Source organism: Rhopilema esculentum, unplaced genomic scaffold, assembly GCF_057945365.1.
Source record: "Rhopilema esculentum isolate cy_ngs unplaced genomic scaffold, ASM5794536v1 HiC_scaffold_36, whole genome shotgun sequence".
In the NCBI taxonomy this organism is placed as follows: Eukaryota; Metazoa; Cnidaria; class Scyphozoa; order Rhizostomeae; family Rhizostomatidae; genus Rhopilema; species Rhopilema esculentum.
In genome coordinates, this window is record NW_028300847.1 from 535,817 (window position 1) to 555,136 (window position 19,320).

Below are 19,320 nucleotides of genomic sequence, written 5' to 3' on the forward strand. Positions count from 1 at the left end.
TGGAAATCAAAGAAGCAGCCCACAGTAGCTTTGTGATCTTGTGAGGCAGAATATATTGCACTTGCATCAGCTGTACAGGAGAGTCGATATCTTATTCAGCTGCTTAATGACTTGAAAGAATCTTGTCAGTCAGCAACTATTTTTGAAGGTAATCAAGGTGCAATTGCTCTCTCAAAGAACCCTGTAAACCGTCAACGCGCAAAGCACATAGATATTCGTTATCATTTTATTCGATCAACACAAGAGACAGGTAAAGTGACAATTAAATACTGTCTTACACAAGACATGATTGCTGATTTGTTGACTGAAGCTGCTAGTAAAGAAAAACTGAAGAAATTTAAACATTATATTTTTGGATAGACTGAAGACTTTTACAATTACCTTTGATATATAGATCTATATGAGATCAAGAGAGGGTGTTAGATTGTGATCTCATTGTTCCCTTGTGTTGCATTGTTATGCTAATTATGTTGACTTATGATTCTCGTTGTTTTAAAATGGCGTTTATTTCATGCGTTCTGATATCAATCTAAATCGCTTCCATCATGGCAAATGAATATAGTTTAACACATTTTCGGTGAATACTCAATTTTGTCGGCAAATAAAGGTTGTCTCACTCACTTCACAGCCAAAGATTTTCGAAAAACTTGAGAACAGTCAGCCTGAACCTAAATTTACTGGTTCTTATAAACAATAGAGTGTAAGTACTCCCCAACTTTACACAAATTAGAGAAAAAATCTCAGAAATTTCATCGTTCAATACTTGTGATCTTGTATGCAACATGTATGTGACAAGAAATATGTATGCAACACCAGTTATAGTTGCTTTAAATTGTATTTAGCGTTGGTAATTTAAACTAGTTTCCTTTATTTAGCTTCAATATAGCTGCAGATTGTACCAACTTCGATAAAGAAAGAAAAAGCAGTAAGTTCAGAGAAGTTATATTCAAAAGTTATATCAAGCCATGTAGATGGTCATCAGAACAAAAATTTGTTTTAATGTAAAGTAGGATTGGATCCAGCCTTCCTTGATGCTTGATGTTGGAGTGAAAGGAATTACGAGAATGAAGTTTGACTTTAGTCTTGATTCAAATGCATTTTCTATGGGTGTTGCATTCATTTTCGAGAGTCTTTAGGGCGTGGCAACGCAAAATTTTCCTTTGTACGGGCTAAGCCCCAAGAACACCGACCCTTTCGCCCTTGACAGGGCCTTCACCTACAACCAGGCTTCGCCATTGGGTAAATGAAGATCCCCGATCAACAAACTTTGACACCCTAAGGTGCCCTTCTACCGGTCCTGCCCCGCCGAATTATGAAACTTCCGGCGCCTCTTTCAATACCCCTAACTTGAAGGACCAGGCCATTTGACCAATAAGAGAAGCCGTTTGAAGGGCAGAAAAGCTGATTATTAGCCAAATGCCAAACATAAGAAGCGGCAATACAGAATAAGATAACACGATTTCACTCATTAGCTTATCATCGGGTACGATGTTTAGTGCAGAATGGTTGACATTTTTTCAGCTATCTAGCAAAGCGATAAAAAGAACCAGTGGAAAGCAAAAATGATGAAACACGAGATTATACATGCTTATATTTGTCAAAGCTTATCTCTACTTATTGTGTCTATTCAACGATATGGAAAATTTGTTGCTTCACAAATTGGTGGTGTCAGATAGACTCAGCTTCTTTCGCAATGTGGAACTCATCTCAGGTATTACCTTGTACGCTTCTTCCTCTGCTATTTTACATTGAACCATTGTGAAAATTTCCGGCAATGTGTTTAGGTTTGCATATTTATCGATGTGTTCACAAAGAGTTTGAATGAACCACGAGCCTCGCTTCGGATCACGAACAGCCAGTTTTCCTAAAATGGTAAGTTGATAAAGCATTCTGCAGGTAATTGAACTAACTGTATAAGAGTTCTTTCAAGAAATGCACCTTAATTGAAAAGAAATAACTTTAAGAAGAACAAACTTGGAGATTGTAATGATTAAGCAATCCTAGTTGACGGACAAAGAAATCCTTACGATTAAAATTTCGATTTAGAATATATTGCTATTCAAAAGTTCTTTTACATATATCACTGTCAATACTTGTAGTCAAATTATTCTCAAACGCATAGCATGGTAAGAAAGCACTTGTTTTTTATATCCCTTTGAATGAATACCTCCACAAAACCATAAAAAAATGCTCCAGGAAACTCGTTTAAGTAAAACAGTAAATCATGAAAAATTACTGATCACTTTTCTTCTTCACAGATCGTTATCCTAAAGCCTGATTTCAGTAGGAAAATGTTTCCAGGCTGGAAAAAATCGATGTTCAATTAATCTAATTCTAATGTATTTTGATCACCATCTTCAACAGTCACGCAGAATCTCCAAAAAAGCATTTTTAACGTAGCCAATGAAAATGTTTCGGACATTTTGATTTTTGCCATTATCTTGATACAAAGCCTTACCTGGCGTTGTTGCATGACCAATAAAGTAGTCACTATCGTCAGGGAGACTTTCACTGGCATTGTAAAAATATTCTTGAAGCTCCATTATATCCTTTGCTACTTGCTCTACAATTCAACAGTGCAACTTAGTGAATGAAGGAAAAGCTTCAAATATTCTGCTTGAACTGAAATCAAAAAATTATTGTCAGCATTATGAACCAGGTATAATGAAGGGAAAAAGATGTAACAAAGAAAATATGCGGGAATTGATAAGTTGAGGGAGATAAGCTAAAATAACAACATGAAAAGAGTACGTCAGTACCTTTCTTGCAAGAAAACAAAAATGGCTTCTTTAAAATATACAATAGCTACAAGAAATATACCAATGTGCAAGCCAGCCTGTTGGCAATACTGTTGGATATTGGTTTATGCTTTCTATTCAATACTTTACTGTGTACTTCTGAACTCGCTCGAAGATAATACGAAGGTCGTATAGCATGTTTCTTTCAGACTTTCTAATGCATAGCGCACACGGCACAATCTTGATGAAGCTAGTAGAAATATACTGTCAAAGTAAAAAATATATACACTTTTGTGTTTAATATGGATTCAAATTTCATGCTAGATGTCTAGTAGTTTTTTACATCAAATATTTTAAAGTTATTATATTAATTTCTGTAATACGAAAATTGGATCTGTTTCTGTAACCCTACAGAAGAAAAGTAGAAAATACAGAAAAACTTGCTTTGAGTTAGTGGGAAACTGAATCATGGAAAAACGGTTACATAATCTTTCAGCTACTTCTCTTGACTGTTTATCGAACTAACTCATCAACCATCAAACAATTAGCTTTGGCATGGGAAGAGCAGCCAAAGGCAAAAGCATCAACTAACTGGAGCTGCTTTTGTAACACCGTTCTTTACGCACGTCAAAAGACGTTCAAACTTGGAGGGGCACTGGTTGAAAAAGGCACTTTGTTTTAGACAAAAGTTCTTATAATGATACTGCTTGAAATAGGGTACTTTTCCAAAAGTAGGGACATCTGTATCTTGTCACTCTAAACTTTGATGTCCTTGCTACTGCTTGATGAAATCAGAAATTTCAAATAACTAAAACTGATTCAGCCCACTATTAGTAATACTGACAGAAAACATCAGTAAAATCTTCGAACGACATTTACATTCTTTTACATTTTACATTACATTTTGCAATGTTTTAACATTACTTAATGCAGAATGATGTTTGACGGTAGGGGTGGAATCCCTGTCTGTTAGGAATAAATATATTATCATATCACATGTTGAAAAAGTTTCAGCGCAAACGATAGGCAAATGCCTTGATTTAAAAACAGTCATTGGGAAGCCAAAGACCTGAAGCTCTTTAGAAATGCGGAGGAAAACATTCAAGACACCAAGAATAAATGGTCTTTTTCATGCTGCAATAGCTTTGCAAGAACAAATTTTTGCCATGAATACTTGACAGTTCAGCACCTTTACAAATCTTGAAGTACTTGTACATGAAACTTGAACATCTAAAAAACTCAAACAAGTACTTGGAGCACACTCTTAACTTTCGCTTTTAAGTTAACAATCGGTCATTTACCTTTAACACATGGCTCCAAGAACTCAAAGTCTGCTGTGCTTAAAATTCTGACAGGAAACTCTGGAAAGAAAAAGAATACAGATCAAAAGCTGCCTTAATATATAAAAACATAAGATTAGAGTAGCAAATAATACTAAAAAAAGAAGCATTTTCCCTTACGTTGCAAACCTTTTTCATTTATGAGTAGCAGGAAAGCTATAAAAATGCATTATAAAATTATTCGTACCCTCCCTTGAATATGGGCCATCTGGTTCTACCCTTTTATAATCAGTATCATCAAAATACGCAGAATCGAACTCATTCGTTTCGTTTATGTAGCTTCTTGTCTGCGTCGGTTTGTCTTCTCTGCATGCTTGAATGAAGAATAATTTAGGCTTTCCCCGCAATTTAGGACAACGTCTGCTGTTGAATACCCTTCTCAACTCCTGCTCAGCAATAAATCTGTTATCCCAACTCTTGATCCCGCCCAACGACCCATGACACAGTATGCAGCACGCAAGTGCATCGTGATTCAGTTGCGAGTTATTCGCAGTGTCTTCCAACTCGCTCACAAGCATATTCGCATCCATGTTAGGATAAATTGATGTCGAGAATCCAAGCTTCTTGAAAGTTTCACACAATGTATCCTCGTCTTTTCTTGTTCCAGCACGAACATCACCGTCGATAGAATTTCTGTTTGATAGTATTATGCATTTTCCGCAGTTTTTTGACTTAAAGAAATAGGTCTGGGAAAAAATTTGAAGAACAAATATCAATTTTAGTTTGTTCAACTTTATTTTGTTGCTATTTTTCAAGCAATGATAACCTTTTTCCAATCTTTGCGGTTCAGTTCTAAATTTGGAAAAATTATTTCAATTCGGAGTCGGCCAAAAAACTCAAATATTGCAGGGCAGTAGTAATACAATAAAACTGGTATACTTTTTACTATCTTTGCAGTACATTTGAATGTGCAACAAGTACAATGAGCAACCTTAATCCCGGTTTGCCTTATTTCCTAATAAAGCAATCTATGATTTAACTTTACTAACTTACACTGCACTTTCTCTTTGCATATGCCATAATAATTGACGTGGCTTGCTGCAGTGTTTTAATGCTTTCGAAGGAGACGCCATTTAGGCAGTGAATGGCCAAGTTGAATTTCTCCAATTTAATGCAGACAAGAGAAGAGTAAAGAGCAGCTTTTTTTCGAAGGTCTTTATCCTTGACTGACAAAAGAAGTGACCTGATATCCATTTCCTTATCTTCAATTGGGCACTGAGATTGAACATGAATGTAAAATGCTATTATAAGAAAATAGCATGTTTTGGTTTCAAGCTGTTTCATCCAGTCATTTGGATAATTTTCAAGCTTATTCAAATAATTGTGAACATTGGACAATGTTCTAATCGCATCGTCCGTTTTTTTCCACGACGTGTAGGTAACGCCAAGCTCGAGTGCAATCTCAAGCTTAAAATCACAATCTCCAACTCTCACTACGTGCGCCAGACTTCTTGCAAGGCACTTTACTGCATCCAAGAAGTCATTTTCTCCTGCCAAAGCTCTAGCAAGCCAAAGCAATGCTTTAGTAAGTGTTTCCTCGTCGTTATCGCGCATGGCAGTTTCAACTGCTTTGGCAAGGGCAATTTGTGCCTTTTTGTATTGATGACTTTGGTAATGGTCTATGCCGTTTTTTAACTCAGTCGAATCCTCCATTACAAACTGATGTCAGAATCTAGAGGTAAAATGGAATCAACACATCAATCGCCATCATAAAAAAACTTCATAATCATTATACCAAGTTAGATAAAGATTTAAGACCTATTTTACAATAAAAATAGAACGAAACTCTTTGGCTCCGTGCGTGAAAAAGCGAAGATAAGCGTTTACACTAGGCATCTTGGTTCCGTGCTAGTTTGGGGACGGTTCCGTTCTTCTCTGGTTTCGCTAAAAGGCGAAAATCTTTTTATCTATTCCCAAATCGTGCTTGTTTTTTCTAGCGTAAAAACGGTCAGGAATGAAACTTTTTGGTTACAAAAAAGGGGCCTAACCCGGGGTTGGGGCAACGCTTTCTGAAAGTGTCAGATGTCATTGCCGCTACTGTGCATGTCTCCACTGAAAGTTCCGTTCTTTTTACTTAAAGGGCCACTTCAGTCCAATATTTTTCTGAGATTTTCATAAATTGATAAAGTTAGAAGTAGTTAGTCGAGAGTTAAGAGTTGTGGTGAATTTTTTTTCCGGAAATCTTTACTCGTTTTACATGCCTTGTTTCAAGTTATTGAGACTTGGAAAAAGTGTCTTGATATGTCAGGAACAGTAGGGGCAATCCTAACGAATCTATCAAAACCATACGATTGTATACTCCACAAACTGTTGATTGCAAAATTAGAGGCCTATGGGTTCAAGAAAAATGCTCTAAAACTAGTCTTTAGTTACCTGACAAACCGAACACAAAGGATAAAAATAGGCTCTTCTTTTAGCTCACAAAAGCATATCCTTATTGGTGTACCACAGGGGTCTGTTCTTGGGCCCCTATTGTTAAACTTCTTCATAAACGACCTATTCTATATGAATCAGAGATTTATATCTTTGCTGATGACACCACAATTTACGTGTGTAATACGTCTGTAGATGTAGTCATGATTAAACTAGAGGATGACATACAGGGATTAATGCAATGGTTTACTGAACGGCATGAGTGCCAATCCGTCAAAATTTCATATAATGTTCTTGGGACTCAGGAGCAAAAATAAACTATGCCTTAACATAAATGGCCAATTGACTCTATCAAGCGAAGAAGTAAAATTTCTAGGTGCTAACATCGACAACTCACTCAAATTTGAAACTCGTGTGGGTCAACCCTAAACTATATGCGTTTGGAAGATTAAACCATATCTAAGAGAACAAAAGTTGCTTTTAAACTCTCTAGTCATGTCGAATTTATCATATTGCCCTCGGATCTGGCTATTTATAGCAGAGTTACAAATAATGAAATTAATAGGACTCACAAGCGTGAACTCAAAACTTTATACGAAGACTATAAATCCACATTTGAGGAACATTTAGATAGAGGTAAAATAAAGACGACACACAAAAAGAACCTACAAATCCTCATGGTTGAAATCTACAAATCATTCAAATATCTCAATCCAGAGTACATGTGGGAATTTTTTTGTTAAGAAAGATGTTCCCTACAACCTTCGTACAAAGGGACTATGTAAAATCCCTTCAGTAAATTCTCAGCACTGCGGAATAAATTCCCTGTCATTTAGCGGTGTCTGTTTTGTCTGTTTATAATTCCCTGTCTGTTTTGGAATGCTCTTAACGGTGACCAAAAACTGACGACATTTCTGATGAAACTCTAAAAAGAAATACGTTGCTGGGATGACAACAACTGCACATGCTACATTTTTACGTAACTTGAAATTCTTTAACCTTTTCCATTTTATTATATATTGTATACTGTAAATAGTTGGTGTTAATTAATTATCATTGATTTTCTACTTAGGAAAATATCAACAGAGGAATATTTTCTCTTTGATGAAAAGTAGCTCTCTCAGAAGACGTTGCCACGTCCCTTATCAAATCAGGTCTTGAGGCTACATTCCCTCACCACAGGGAGCAACATTGGGCCGTTGGTGCATCGGCACAAGTTGCTTCCCCTAACCAAAATAAAAACCCAAAACCTTAGATATAGCTTGATTAGCTCAAGGTGCAAGCAGTTTTAGGTTTTGGGCAGGGAATGGACAAGAAAAGATCACTTTTCTCCACCAGGGAGAAAAGTGCAACATTCAGTGGTGGGGTGGCTATGTTTCCCCTGGGATGGCCAAGACGATTTTTGCGCCCTATCTATATATCGTGGTTATATAAAAGTATGTGTCTCTAGAAGGGAAATTGATTTTTGCAACTTGAATCCAAAATTTCATATATAAGTTTTGACTAAGAATGCGAATATAAATGGAAAAGTTATGTAATCCTAACATTTGACCTTATCGATCGTGGTTCGGTAAAATATCAAGCTATTTTGAATTGGTTTATTTTCGAGAGTCGGCCTATTTTCGAGGAAATACGGTAGACAAAACATATAATACTAATCAAAAGACATTTTATTCAATTACACTGATGATTCATACAGGCTACTCGTTTATTATATCCAGAACACTAGCTTCAGAGTAAAATAACTTAGAGCAAATTTTCGGGCTCCTTAGTTTTTAAATTAAAGGTAACCTTAATCCATTTCGCCACTGCTTATGGGCGATTTTATCAGCCTAGTGTCATCGCATATATGATGTATGATATACAAACATGGTTCAAATTTGGTATTCTTTAGTTGTTATTAAATAGTAGTTTTTTCAACAACTTGAAAGTTTCAAGCATTGAATCGCACTATTGAATCGGACAGAGGCAGCGGGCACAAATTTGAATCTGGGGTTGGGCTAAGGATCAAGTTTAGTGACAAAGAAGGACCCACTGCAGTCACATGGCCTAAATCATGCACAGAACGCCCAAAATGAAGACTTCTCTGGGCAACAAAGTAATTAAAAAATTTGCGACACACGTGGTGTGAGATGTAACTATGCTCCGGGGTAGATTCAATCCCCTACGCGAGCACAAGTTTCGGGACAACTTTGAATCTTTGAGTCCCATCTGCACGTGCAATACAGGCATTGAGGACAATGATAATTTTCTCCTGCATTACCCCATGTAGAACCAGATGCGTAACGATCTCTTTGATCAGCTTTCAGAAATCCCAGGTCTTGAGCTTGATAATTTTAACTCTGAGGTCCTATGTGAACTACTCCTTTTTGGTAATCCACGGCTCAACAATATTACGAAAAAGTTGATTTTGGAGGCAATAATATCATTCATTTTGTCAACTGGAAGGCTAGAGAAAACTGAAATAACTTCCAGCAGCGCCCGACCCGTCTTATTTACTGTATTTTGTTTATCTAATCATTAACTTTGAGTAAGTTTGTCACACAATAGATTTTTCTTGAACTTTCCTCCAAAATTTTTGGGCATTCTAGACTGCCTAATGACAGTTCAGAACTTAGATTTATAACCGATTTCTTCCGACACCTAATGTGAGATAAACTTATTATTGACTATTGTAGTTCTGTTGAATTGCAAGCACCATCTGTAGTCGGGACCAGATGACTATATGTCCTTCCCCACTGCATGGTGCAAATAAAGTAAGTTGTTTCTCTCTTTAAGTTTTGATTGATGATAAAAAAACACTTGTTAAAGAGCTGGGCATTGCTCAAGAATTTCATCAGTTATAGGAAGATGGAAATGATGGTGTTTTATTGCCTTATTATAATCCTTTAGGTCTAAGCATAATTGAAGCTTTCCATTGGGTTTTTCTACGACGACAAAAATGCTGACCCAGTCAGTTGGGTCTTGAACTGGCTTGATCATACCCATTTTTACCATCCTTTTGAGCTCCTTGTCTTGTCTAGCTTGCCTCTCAAGGCAATTGGCAATTTGCGAGGCGGATGTACAACTGGAGGCACAGCTGAATCTACGGTGATGTGGTGTATGCCAGGAAACTTTCCGATTTCACCAAAACAATCTAGAAATTGCTGGATGATGATGGCATACATATTGTCATGAACCTGCAAAACACGCTTGACAAGGTTTAGAAGGGAACAAGTGGTGAGACCTAGGATGGTAGTTGCTTCTATGTCAACAATTCCGAAGAGTACGTGATAGTATTTGCCTTTGTGATTCAAGTTAAGAACAAAATTTCCAACAACTGAAAATGGCGATTCACTGTATGCTGATAGTTTTATAGTTGACTTGTGGAGTGGAGATTTTTGCTTAATGCGCCGGAAGTCAGCCTTAGAAAGAATATTGAATTGGGCACCTGTATCTATCTTGTATGGAATGATTGATCCATTTGTTTCGATGGGAACAAACCATTCGTATTTTCAGAGGGTGTTCACAATGTAAGCGCCTTGATCCAGATTGAGGGTTGGTGGAGCTGGTGAACAGTCTTGATGATCGGCGCCAACAAAATGATTTTTAAGGTCTTCAGGCTCAGAGTCATCTTTTTTGATGGCTATTACTCTTTTTTGGCTACAGCAGGTTGAAAAGTGTCTTCTCCTACTACAAGTGTTGCAGTGTTTGTTAAATGCAGGTAGTTGCCCCTGTTGTGTGAGTAGCAGAACATGCATTGCTGAATTTTTGACGCACTTTGCCCTTTGATATGATGTGAAGCTTTTCTGTCTTTACCTGTTTTGGTGACTGCAGAAGTGGGTTTTTCATCGCTTTAAGCTTGGATAATTTGTGCATGTTTGCGTGTAGCCTCAGCTGCTTGGCCTAGTTTAATTGCCTGGTCTAAGTCTATGTCAGGCTCTCTTAGCAGGCGTTCTTGTCGGATTTTGTCATTTGTCCCAATATAATCATATCCTTGATCAGAGAATCTTTCAGTTGGCCAAATTCGCAGTCTCGCACATTCCATAAATTGGATTTTGTTGAATTATGTATACTGTTTGGGATCGATTAATCAAGGCGTTAAAACTCCTCATGCATTTTTGGATATATAAGGGATTTGACCGTGATTGGTGACTAAGGGGTTTAAGTCTCACTTAGAATGATTTCTGCGGTCAAACCCCTTACAAGTGCTCTAACTTAATTTCTCAGTAAAATCTAAAATACAATCACAAACAATATGAAAAATTTTATCAGGCCTAAAATTATGGCGATAAAACCAAAGATGAGCTTAAATTAAAAAAGTCGTACAATTAAGTTTGGAGGCAATTTTCAAACCCCTTAAAAGTGTTCTAACTTAATTTCTCAGTAAAATCTAAAATACAATCACAAACAATATGAAAAATTTTATCCGGCCTAAAATTATGGCGATAAAACCAAAGATGAGCTTAAATTAAAAAAGTCGTTCAATTAAGTTTGAAGGAAATTTTCAAAATGAGGCCGTAAGTCAAATTGGTGTATTGTGCATTTGTTGAATTGTTATTAATGTGCCATCTCAGCCTCGATACCATTTGTAAAAAAAATCAGGAAGCTGGCCTGCCAATACTGACTGCATCAAAAGCAAAGTTCCATTGCAGTATGTCAACATAACATCATGTCTCTGTTCTCGGTGCCCTACTCATACCTTCAAACCTGTAGAGAAGGAAAAGCGGGAGACATCGCGAGCGGAAAATTGGAGCTGGGGGTCTGGGGAGTGCCCTCCAGCGGGCCCAGGGCAGCACAACGGTAGGGGTTGAGGGGGCGAAGCCCCTGGAAGCTCCTGACATTTTGTCATTTCTGAGGCCTCAAAATGGCTCAGGATTCTTTAATTTCTCTGTCTGTAATATGTTAATAGAAAAACAGTTCTTCGTAATCAATAGGTCAGTAATATCGAAGAACTTTCTTAGAAAGTGAGGGGGGGGGGCAAATGAAGAGGCCGAAAACGTTCTGGGAATAAAAACGCCACTGTGCACAATCATAATTATATTTTTATAGGAAATGTTTTCTTGCAATCAATTCCACAGTTTGGCGTCTGGCTTTATCCGATGTCGTAACTATTGTAATGTTGTGAATACATCGAATCGTTTCGTCCGTTATGAAAAGGTTGCACTGTTGACAGTGATCTTGATTCTTCTTTATTTTATACCAGCTTTTTATTTTTATTAAGTTTTTTTCAAAAATCGGGAGGATTTTTTAATTGTCGGGAGTTCGGGAGATGACCTCTGAAACAGTGGCGTAGCGTGACTTTTTCAACTGGGTATTCTCTATTAAACAAAAGGGTGGGGCAGGGTGTGGGTCAATGGGGCTTGATGAAAATAGAGGGATAATAGGACGATTAAAAGGACTAGCTTTTGACATTTAATCTATTACTTTAACACTTTTCTTTTTGGTTCGGTTGGCAAGTACTGCACTGTCAGGGCATTACTATGATGAAAACGATACTTTGCTAAAAGGACCCAACGCAAATATACTCTTCGAACTCATTCATTGCATCAAAATTCCATTTCATCAAAAGTAATTCAAATCAAAACGTATCATTGAAAATCAGTAAAATTTTGCTGGTCGAAATATATCCCAATAGTTGTTGTTGAATCCTCTAACATTTGCACTGATGTAAAGAGGAAGTAACTGTAAACACCTAATCTTGATACCTTAATACAAAAGGGCTTTCGAAAGTTTCGAAATTATTCACATAGGGCATTACACGAGTTATAAATAGCTTGTGGTATGCAGTCTAGACTTTTTCTTCATGGCCTAATCGTGATATTTTCAATACAAGTTAATGTTTGAAAGAATCGAAGGTAATGAGATGAGACTGCACGATAATGCAAATAAATGCGCTCGAATAATGCAAACAAAATAGGCCAACAAGATAACTGAATACACCAGGCAACTATAAGGATATTATCCAGGCCTATCTGCATTTACTTTAATTCCGTCTCATAACACAATTAGAAGCATCCCTGATTGACAAGCAATAACAAAATTGACATTTCAAGAGGGCACAGATCTGAGTCAGTGTAGTATTATGTAGAAGCCTACCTTACCTTTCCACTTTGCTGTTGGTAGATTAAGATTAGGGGTCAAATGAGAGAATGATTATGAAACAGTAATGCGGACATTGCAATGGTTTTTTAATTAAGTCATGTTTACTGTTTTCGATGCAGCGCCATCACTCCAACCGCTCCGACGTCCATTATCTGTTTATATCGATCTCAAAACGAGACTATTTTGAACCAACTTTGAGGCTGTACGCTGCATATTTCTCAGCGTACAGGACCATTGTTTTAGCTGATAAACGGCAAATATTATTCATGGAAAGGAGCATTTTGATTGGTTAAAGTACCGTCTAGGGTATTCACTGCGTATTCATGACCGATCTCTATTCAACATGAAGTAGCTCAATCTTCAAAGATCTCCCAGCCTCTCTATGCGTCGCAGTGTTGTTTCCATGAATTTCGTGATATTTTGTACTTGTACAAAATGTAGAATATCGAAGGTAATGAATTCAACCAGAATCAATTGCCCCAAAACATTTTTTAGTTATTACAAATATACGTCGTATCAATATTTTTTCTGAGAAATCTCAGGGTATTCACTGAATACCTTGAATACCCAGACGCTACGCCACTGCTCTGAAATCGGGAGTCTCCCGGTCATATCGGGAGGGTTGGAACATATGCTACTTTGACAATTTTACTGATCTGTCAGACAGATTTGTGAGATAAGATACTTGATATTCGATCAGAATATCAAGACTGATGAGCGATACTTCTCTCTTTATATCGATTCCAGACAAAAGTCTGGCCTTCTAACAGGCATGCCGCTTCTAGGCCCTGTTTGCCATTTTGCTAGGTTTTCGTGGACAGCCGATGATATTTGCAGCAAAAATACGAGGCCGACATTGTTTGAGAAGTTAATCAGAAGCGCACCAATAACACGGTTGAAAAACAATTCAACTTAATTAAAAATTTATAGACGTTTAAGACTTCAAGACGGTAAGAGATATATAAGAAAATAATAACAGATTCTTTTCAGGAGGTCTGCTTACATCGTGTTCAGAAATAAAAATTGTCAGACCGGAGTGGCCCTTTAAGTGGAAACGGGGTCAAATTTGGTTCCATTTCTTTTTGCTTCAGTATAAAGATAGGCCGTAAGCTGTGACCAAAAAAGGTGCTCCAAAATCAATTTTCGTTGCCCGCATCCGGGCACAACTTCACGACTGTTTTTCCTTGTTTATAATGTGTTACTTAATATAAAATCAGTTGTTGTCACTCTGACAAACATGCAACTCGTGAGATACGGGGGTCAATAATTTCTAGGTTTTATGACGTCATCAATACAGTCAAATTATTTAAAAAACATTTCTTGACACAGAAACTTCCCTCACCAGCTAGATCACTTTAAGTTAGTATACAAACGTGCAACTTAGAGCGTTGTCAAACGCTTCGTGTCTGAGAAGATGCCTTTTAACGGTTGATGACGTCATCACAACATCATCATGTATTATGGTCAAAACCATCTGTTTTTGTAGTTAACACCATAGTTAGCAGCATGAACGAGCTTACAGTTGGCAAATGCGAGTAAGCTTGTTCATACTGTACGGGTTATTCTCGTACAGTGCTGAGGAGAGGGGGGTCAGGGGGGTCACTGACCCGGGGGCCCATAAATAATAACTCAATTGAACAAAATTTCTAAGTTATAATCCATCCTCCTCATCAACATTAACAAAACATAATATTAGAGACAATAATGACAAAGGTCCATGAAGTCGTGAAGAAATTTTTGTTAAGAATTTCTCATCTTTGTTGGCTAGTTCAAAAGCTTCTGAATGTTACGAAATGTGATTGCAGGGTAACATACAGGGCAATATGTATGTCATACAGATTTACACTATGGCGTTCGCATATCCCTAAATCTTGTGCCGATAACCCACTTGTTTTTTATTCTCAGTTATTTAAACGTATCATCTTGTACCTGTTATTTTCTATTTCTTTCTAATTCACAGGAGGGGTGAGAACCATGGATTTTCCGACAAAAATTTAACAAGCTTCTATATCTTTCACATAAATTTCAACTTAACATAACGATATCAGAACTGAAAAAAGATCATTTGATATATTGAATATTCTTATGTTTATTTAGATTCAAATTTTTTCCATCAAAACATAGCATTTAGATAAACTTAGAATCATGTTAGATTTTTGAAAAGAGCAGAGGTTTTCCGACAATATAGTAGTATAGTAGTGTTTTTGCTCTCTCTGGCCCCCTCTATCTACACCATTGCCACCGGCGCAGTTTAGCCACCATGACAATTTTAGCAACCATAATAGCCACCCTAGCAGTTTAAGCAACCATAATTTTCAGAAATTTCTGGGGAGCATTCCCCATACCTCCTAGAAGCGTCTGCCTTAGGCATGCCTTATAATTTAATTTTTGTCCTGACCCGGGGCCCATAAATTATCTCTGCGGCCCTGTAATCTCGTATACAGGTTTTGAATAGTTAATGACGTCATCCCTTTATGATTTTTGTACTTTACTTTCTTAAATCAGGTTGAAATCAATAATTTTATGAAAAACATTTCAGCTATTTAAGCTTTATAAACGCGTTAAGAATAAAACAGTGGTGGCACCAGCTGTAGCAGAGTGGGAGGGTAATGGGCCTGACCCAAGAGACTACGCCTTTACTGTCTCATTTTAATTGTTTTTTATGCCAGATGCATTTTCATAGACAAATTTTGAAAAATATGACCTGCCCCTACCCAGTGCATTTTTCATCAATTTTAGGAGAATATCTGGACAATGTTTTGCAAGAGGGGATGGGGGGGGGGATAACCGTCCATACTACCCCTTGGTGCCGCTACTGGAAAGCAAGAATGTCAAGAATGTATCAAAAAACGATCAATTTGTTTAGCCGACCGCCATGTTTATTTTAAAGCAATTGGTACTTAGGTATTACCCGGACTGTGAGATAGGGCCGAGAATAATTAAGCAGCATCGGCTTTCGGCATTCCATGTTATACACCTTAAGCGCGGGAATAGTGAAGTTTGAAGTTGAATTCCAAGAGAATTGCAGGTTTTTACAGTTGACAACAAAAAGATTCGTAATCAGCACGAAAAAACACACAGGAAAATGCTTATTAAACGTAGTGCCGGAATGAGGGCAGCGAGACCAAATCAAAATCTGACACAGCTTACGGCCTAAGAGCTATCAGCCCAAAAAATTGGCAATTGGCGAAAAACATTTTTCCCCGTTGTAGTGTGTTATGTGAACAACGAAGACTATCACAAAAAGGCGCAATGTTGTCTGGAATATAGAAAAGGGGTCTAATTTAGGAGTCTAAGATTGTCTAACAGAAAACCCTTGACTTTCCTTTCCTCTTTTGGTCCGTTTCTCAACTAAACACCCAAAGAGGGGTACTCCAATGAAGACCTGACAGGAGCGTCCAGTCAGTTTGAATGTCTTACCTAATGGCTACCAAATGGCCCAGTCTCGACAATAACATAACGGCTTAGTTTAGCTTGCGATTTATTATAGACAAAGAACAATATTTAATTTTTCCCGAATCAACAACAATCAATGGCGAAGAAATTTGTCAAAGAAGTACCAGTTGTAAAAAAACACTACCATTTGAGGGTAATTTTTTAACATTTCAGCTTTGGCCCTCCTTGACCCTGACTGGACCCCCCTCTTAGGTCATAATGGGAGTAACCCCAGCGGAACCAAACAAGCTCTGCTGTGCTATCAAATCATTTATTGATTTATAGGTGCTTTCCTTGGCCAACTCGAGCAAATTTCGAGAAAACGGAAAAGAAGCATACTGGTTCTCCGCGAGGGGTTTGTCTGTTTCCATGTAATAAGTTTGTTTTCATGTGATCAGACATTCTTTGTCGAAAGCGAAAGGCATTTGAAAAGCCTTTGTGGCATTTGAAAGGTACAAATGGGGGAAGAAGTTTCGAAATCTTTTGTAGAGAGCAAGAGAGAAAAAGAAAGAACCTTTAGAAACGGCGGAACAAAGAGCACTTACAACATCACGTGTGCAGTTGCTTGACAGCCAATCAGATAAGCGAAGCTATCATAATGACTCAGTAATTTTTGCAATTTGGGTATACACTTCCTATTTACCATGACTCAATGCCTTTAAAGTTAATTTGAAAATGGAAAAACTACTAACTTCCTTGTTGAGAGTATTTGAAAACCAGGCTAGCTGCTTTAGCGTTTACATCAAAGATGTAGTTGGTGCAAGCCTGAAAGACAACCCTAAAAGATTCCGGTCATACATAAAAAGCTTGAGAAAAGAAAACAGAGGCATTCCAACGCTATCAACTACTTTCAAGACCCCAGCATCAACAGATCTCCAAAAAGCAAACGCCTTGAACGAACAGTTTATGTCTATTTTCACCAATGAAAACATATATACCCCAACAGTCACCATAATACCCCAGTATGGAAAACATCATATTTGGTCTTGAAGGAGTAATACAATTATTTTCGTGCATCAATCCAGAAAAAGCTTTTAATCAAGACAAACTTCCTGCTAGATACTTTAAAGAGACAGCAACTGAGACAAGAAGATTAAATCACCATCTATTTACCCAATCCTACAATAAGAGAAATCTTCCTTCTGCATGGAAGCATGCAGTTGTTTGTACACAGACAAAAAAGCATCAAAATGCCTTCCAGCCAACTACAGACCGATATACTTAACAGCCATCCCTTGTAAACTCATCGAACACTGCATTGTACCCAAAATCTGGTCTCATGTTAATAAATATAACATTATTACAAATAAACAGCATGGTTATCGGTCAGGGATATCATGGGAAACACAACTACTTGAGGCTATGAATGATTGGACATCTACATTATATCAGGGCAGTGGCCAAGTGGATGTTCTCCTGCTTGATTTCAGCAAAGCATTTGATGTTGTCCCACATCACCGCCTTTTATACCAAATTTAAATGTATGGCATCTCAGATTTGACTTCCAAATTGATAGGCGGATTCCTAACCAGCCGAACTCAGGAAGTTTTTGTAAAAGGTACAACTTTGGCAAAGTATCTTCTGGAGTGCCTCAGGGTTCTGTACTGGGCCCTCTGTTGTTCTCGATGTATATCAACGATATTGGGAAAGCCTTCCATAACACAATACGTCTTTTTGCTGATGATTGCACTATATATGAGTCAATCAAATCAAAAGAAGATGCGCACCTCCTACAAAAAGACCTTTTCAAATTACAACAATGGGCCATCACCAGGCAGATGGCTTATAACGTAAAAAAGTGCAAAATGCTCCGTATAAGCCACAAAAAAACTAAAAAGATCAACTTCGAGTACAAAATGTTTCAGTCATCAGCCTCAGAGGAAAACGATTCTTCTGACAAAGTTGTTGAGTCAGCTAAATCTACATTTGATGATGGAAATATATCTAAATTAAATTTGTACGGCTTGGAGGAGACTATGTCGGAAAGTTACCTTAGAGTGATTATAGATAATAGACTAAATTTTAATGAGCACGTAAATTACATCTCAAACAAAGGCACAAAATCTTAAACCTATGTCGCCGAAACTTGTACATGTGTCCTCCAGGTGTTAAAGTTACAGCATCCGATACAATTGTCCGTCCCCATCTAAACTATGCATCAGCATGTTTGAGTCCTCATACAAAAAAACTTTGAAGCTGTCCAGAGACGACCTGCAAGGGTCACAGTAAATTGTCACGTTTATGGTACAGACGCTCAGTTGACACAGGAAATGAAATCATCAAACTGGCTACCACTACAACACCAACACTGCATCCATGACCTTCAAATCTTCATTAAAATTCGAAACAACATGCTCAACATCTCGTTTCCAGAAATTGTCCTTTCCTCAACCAGAAATCCGCTCAAATATCAAACAATTCAATGAATCCACTCCGAAGCTTCAAAAATCAATTCTTCGTAAGAACAGTTTGGATTTGGAATAGCCTACCTTCAAAAAATTATGAATTGCGTGAGAGAAGACAAATTCAAGTATCAGTGACAGAATGGTTGCATCCACGTCAGTGGGTGAAGGTGGCCTCCACCAACACCTGGACCATAGTATAGACTTATTAGAGAAAATTTTCCTTTTTTTGTTAGCCTTTTGTTATCCCTTGTTTATGATTAACACCGCTTCCACTCTAGCAATAGCCAAACCTGCTTACCTATACACTTTGCTTGGATTTGTTGAACCAAAACCAAATGCAACATTTTGTAGAAATCAGCAAACTGGAGCGCTGGGTGGAAACGGCATTAATCCTACCTCTTAGTTTATTTTCTTTTTTTTTAATTGTCTTGACTTAATGCTCCAGATTAGTTGCAAAGTCTTTAAGAATAAACGATTGAAGATTGATGGTTGAAGATTAACTACTGATCAAAATTTCACCATGGAAAATACTATTTCTGTACCTTACTTCTCTTTATTGAAGCAATCTGTTCTAAAAAGTGTTATTCCCATTATTTAAGAAATCTCAACCACCCTTTGCAATTAACTGCAGCTGCCAACCGTGGTAAGAACACGCTTTCAGCCCGTTTTCGTCTTATATCAATATCAATGAAAACCGTATAACAAACGCTTAAAAATTACTCAAATTGTCTAAATCTACTCACCAGATTTTGATTTTGATTTTGATAGTGGTTTTGATCAAACTTTCTTGTCAGCTCAAGACGACAGCTCTTCAAACCTCGACCTACGTAAACAAATCCCCTACAACTTACTTTCACGTTCCTCTTAGTCTAAAGAGTCAAGTCAAGCTTGTAAATTTGATTCAAATAGCAAACAATGATTTTGTTACATACACTATTCGCCGGA

General features: G+C 37.4%; 1 protein-coding gene across 1 annotated transcript; it reads right to left on the reverse strand.

The window, feature by feature from the left end:
* Positions 1-1,459: 1,459 nt before the first annotated feature.
* Positions 1,460-19,198, reverse strand: LOC148957182 (caspase-8-like). Its single transcript, XM_089115657.1, has 6 exons — positions 19,119-19,198; positions 5,072-5,750; positions 4,266-4,764; positions 4,040-4,099; positions 2,459-2,563; positions 1,460-1,864 (listed from the first exon to the last, which is right to left on the reverse strand). The coding sequence occupies exons 2-6, from the start codon at positions 5,729-5,731 to the stop codon at positions 1,653-1,655; spliced, it is 1,536 nt and encodes a 511-aa protein (XP_088971783.1). The 5' UTR covers positions 5,732-5,750; positions 19,119-19,198; the 3' UTR covers positions 1,460-1,652.
* Positions 19,199-19,320: the final 122 nt, after the last annotated feature.

Coding starts and splice junctions, on each gene's coding strand:
- LOC148957182 (XM_089115657.1), bottom strand. CDS start 5,731: ATGGAGGATTCGACTGAGTTAAAAAACGGCATAGACCATTACCAAAGT. Junction 4,100..4,265: donor TGGCCCATATTCAAGGGAGG/GTACGAATAATT, acceptor TTTTCTTTCCAG/AGTTTCCTGTCAGAATTTTA. Junction 1,865..2,458: donor TGGTCATGCAACAACGCCAG/GTAAGGCTTTGT, acceptor TTACCATTTTAG/GAAAACTGGCTGTTCGTGAT.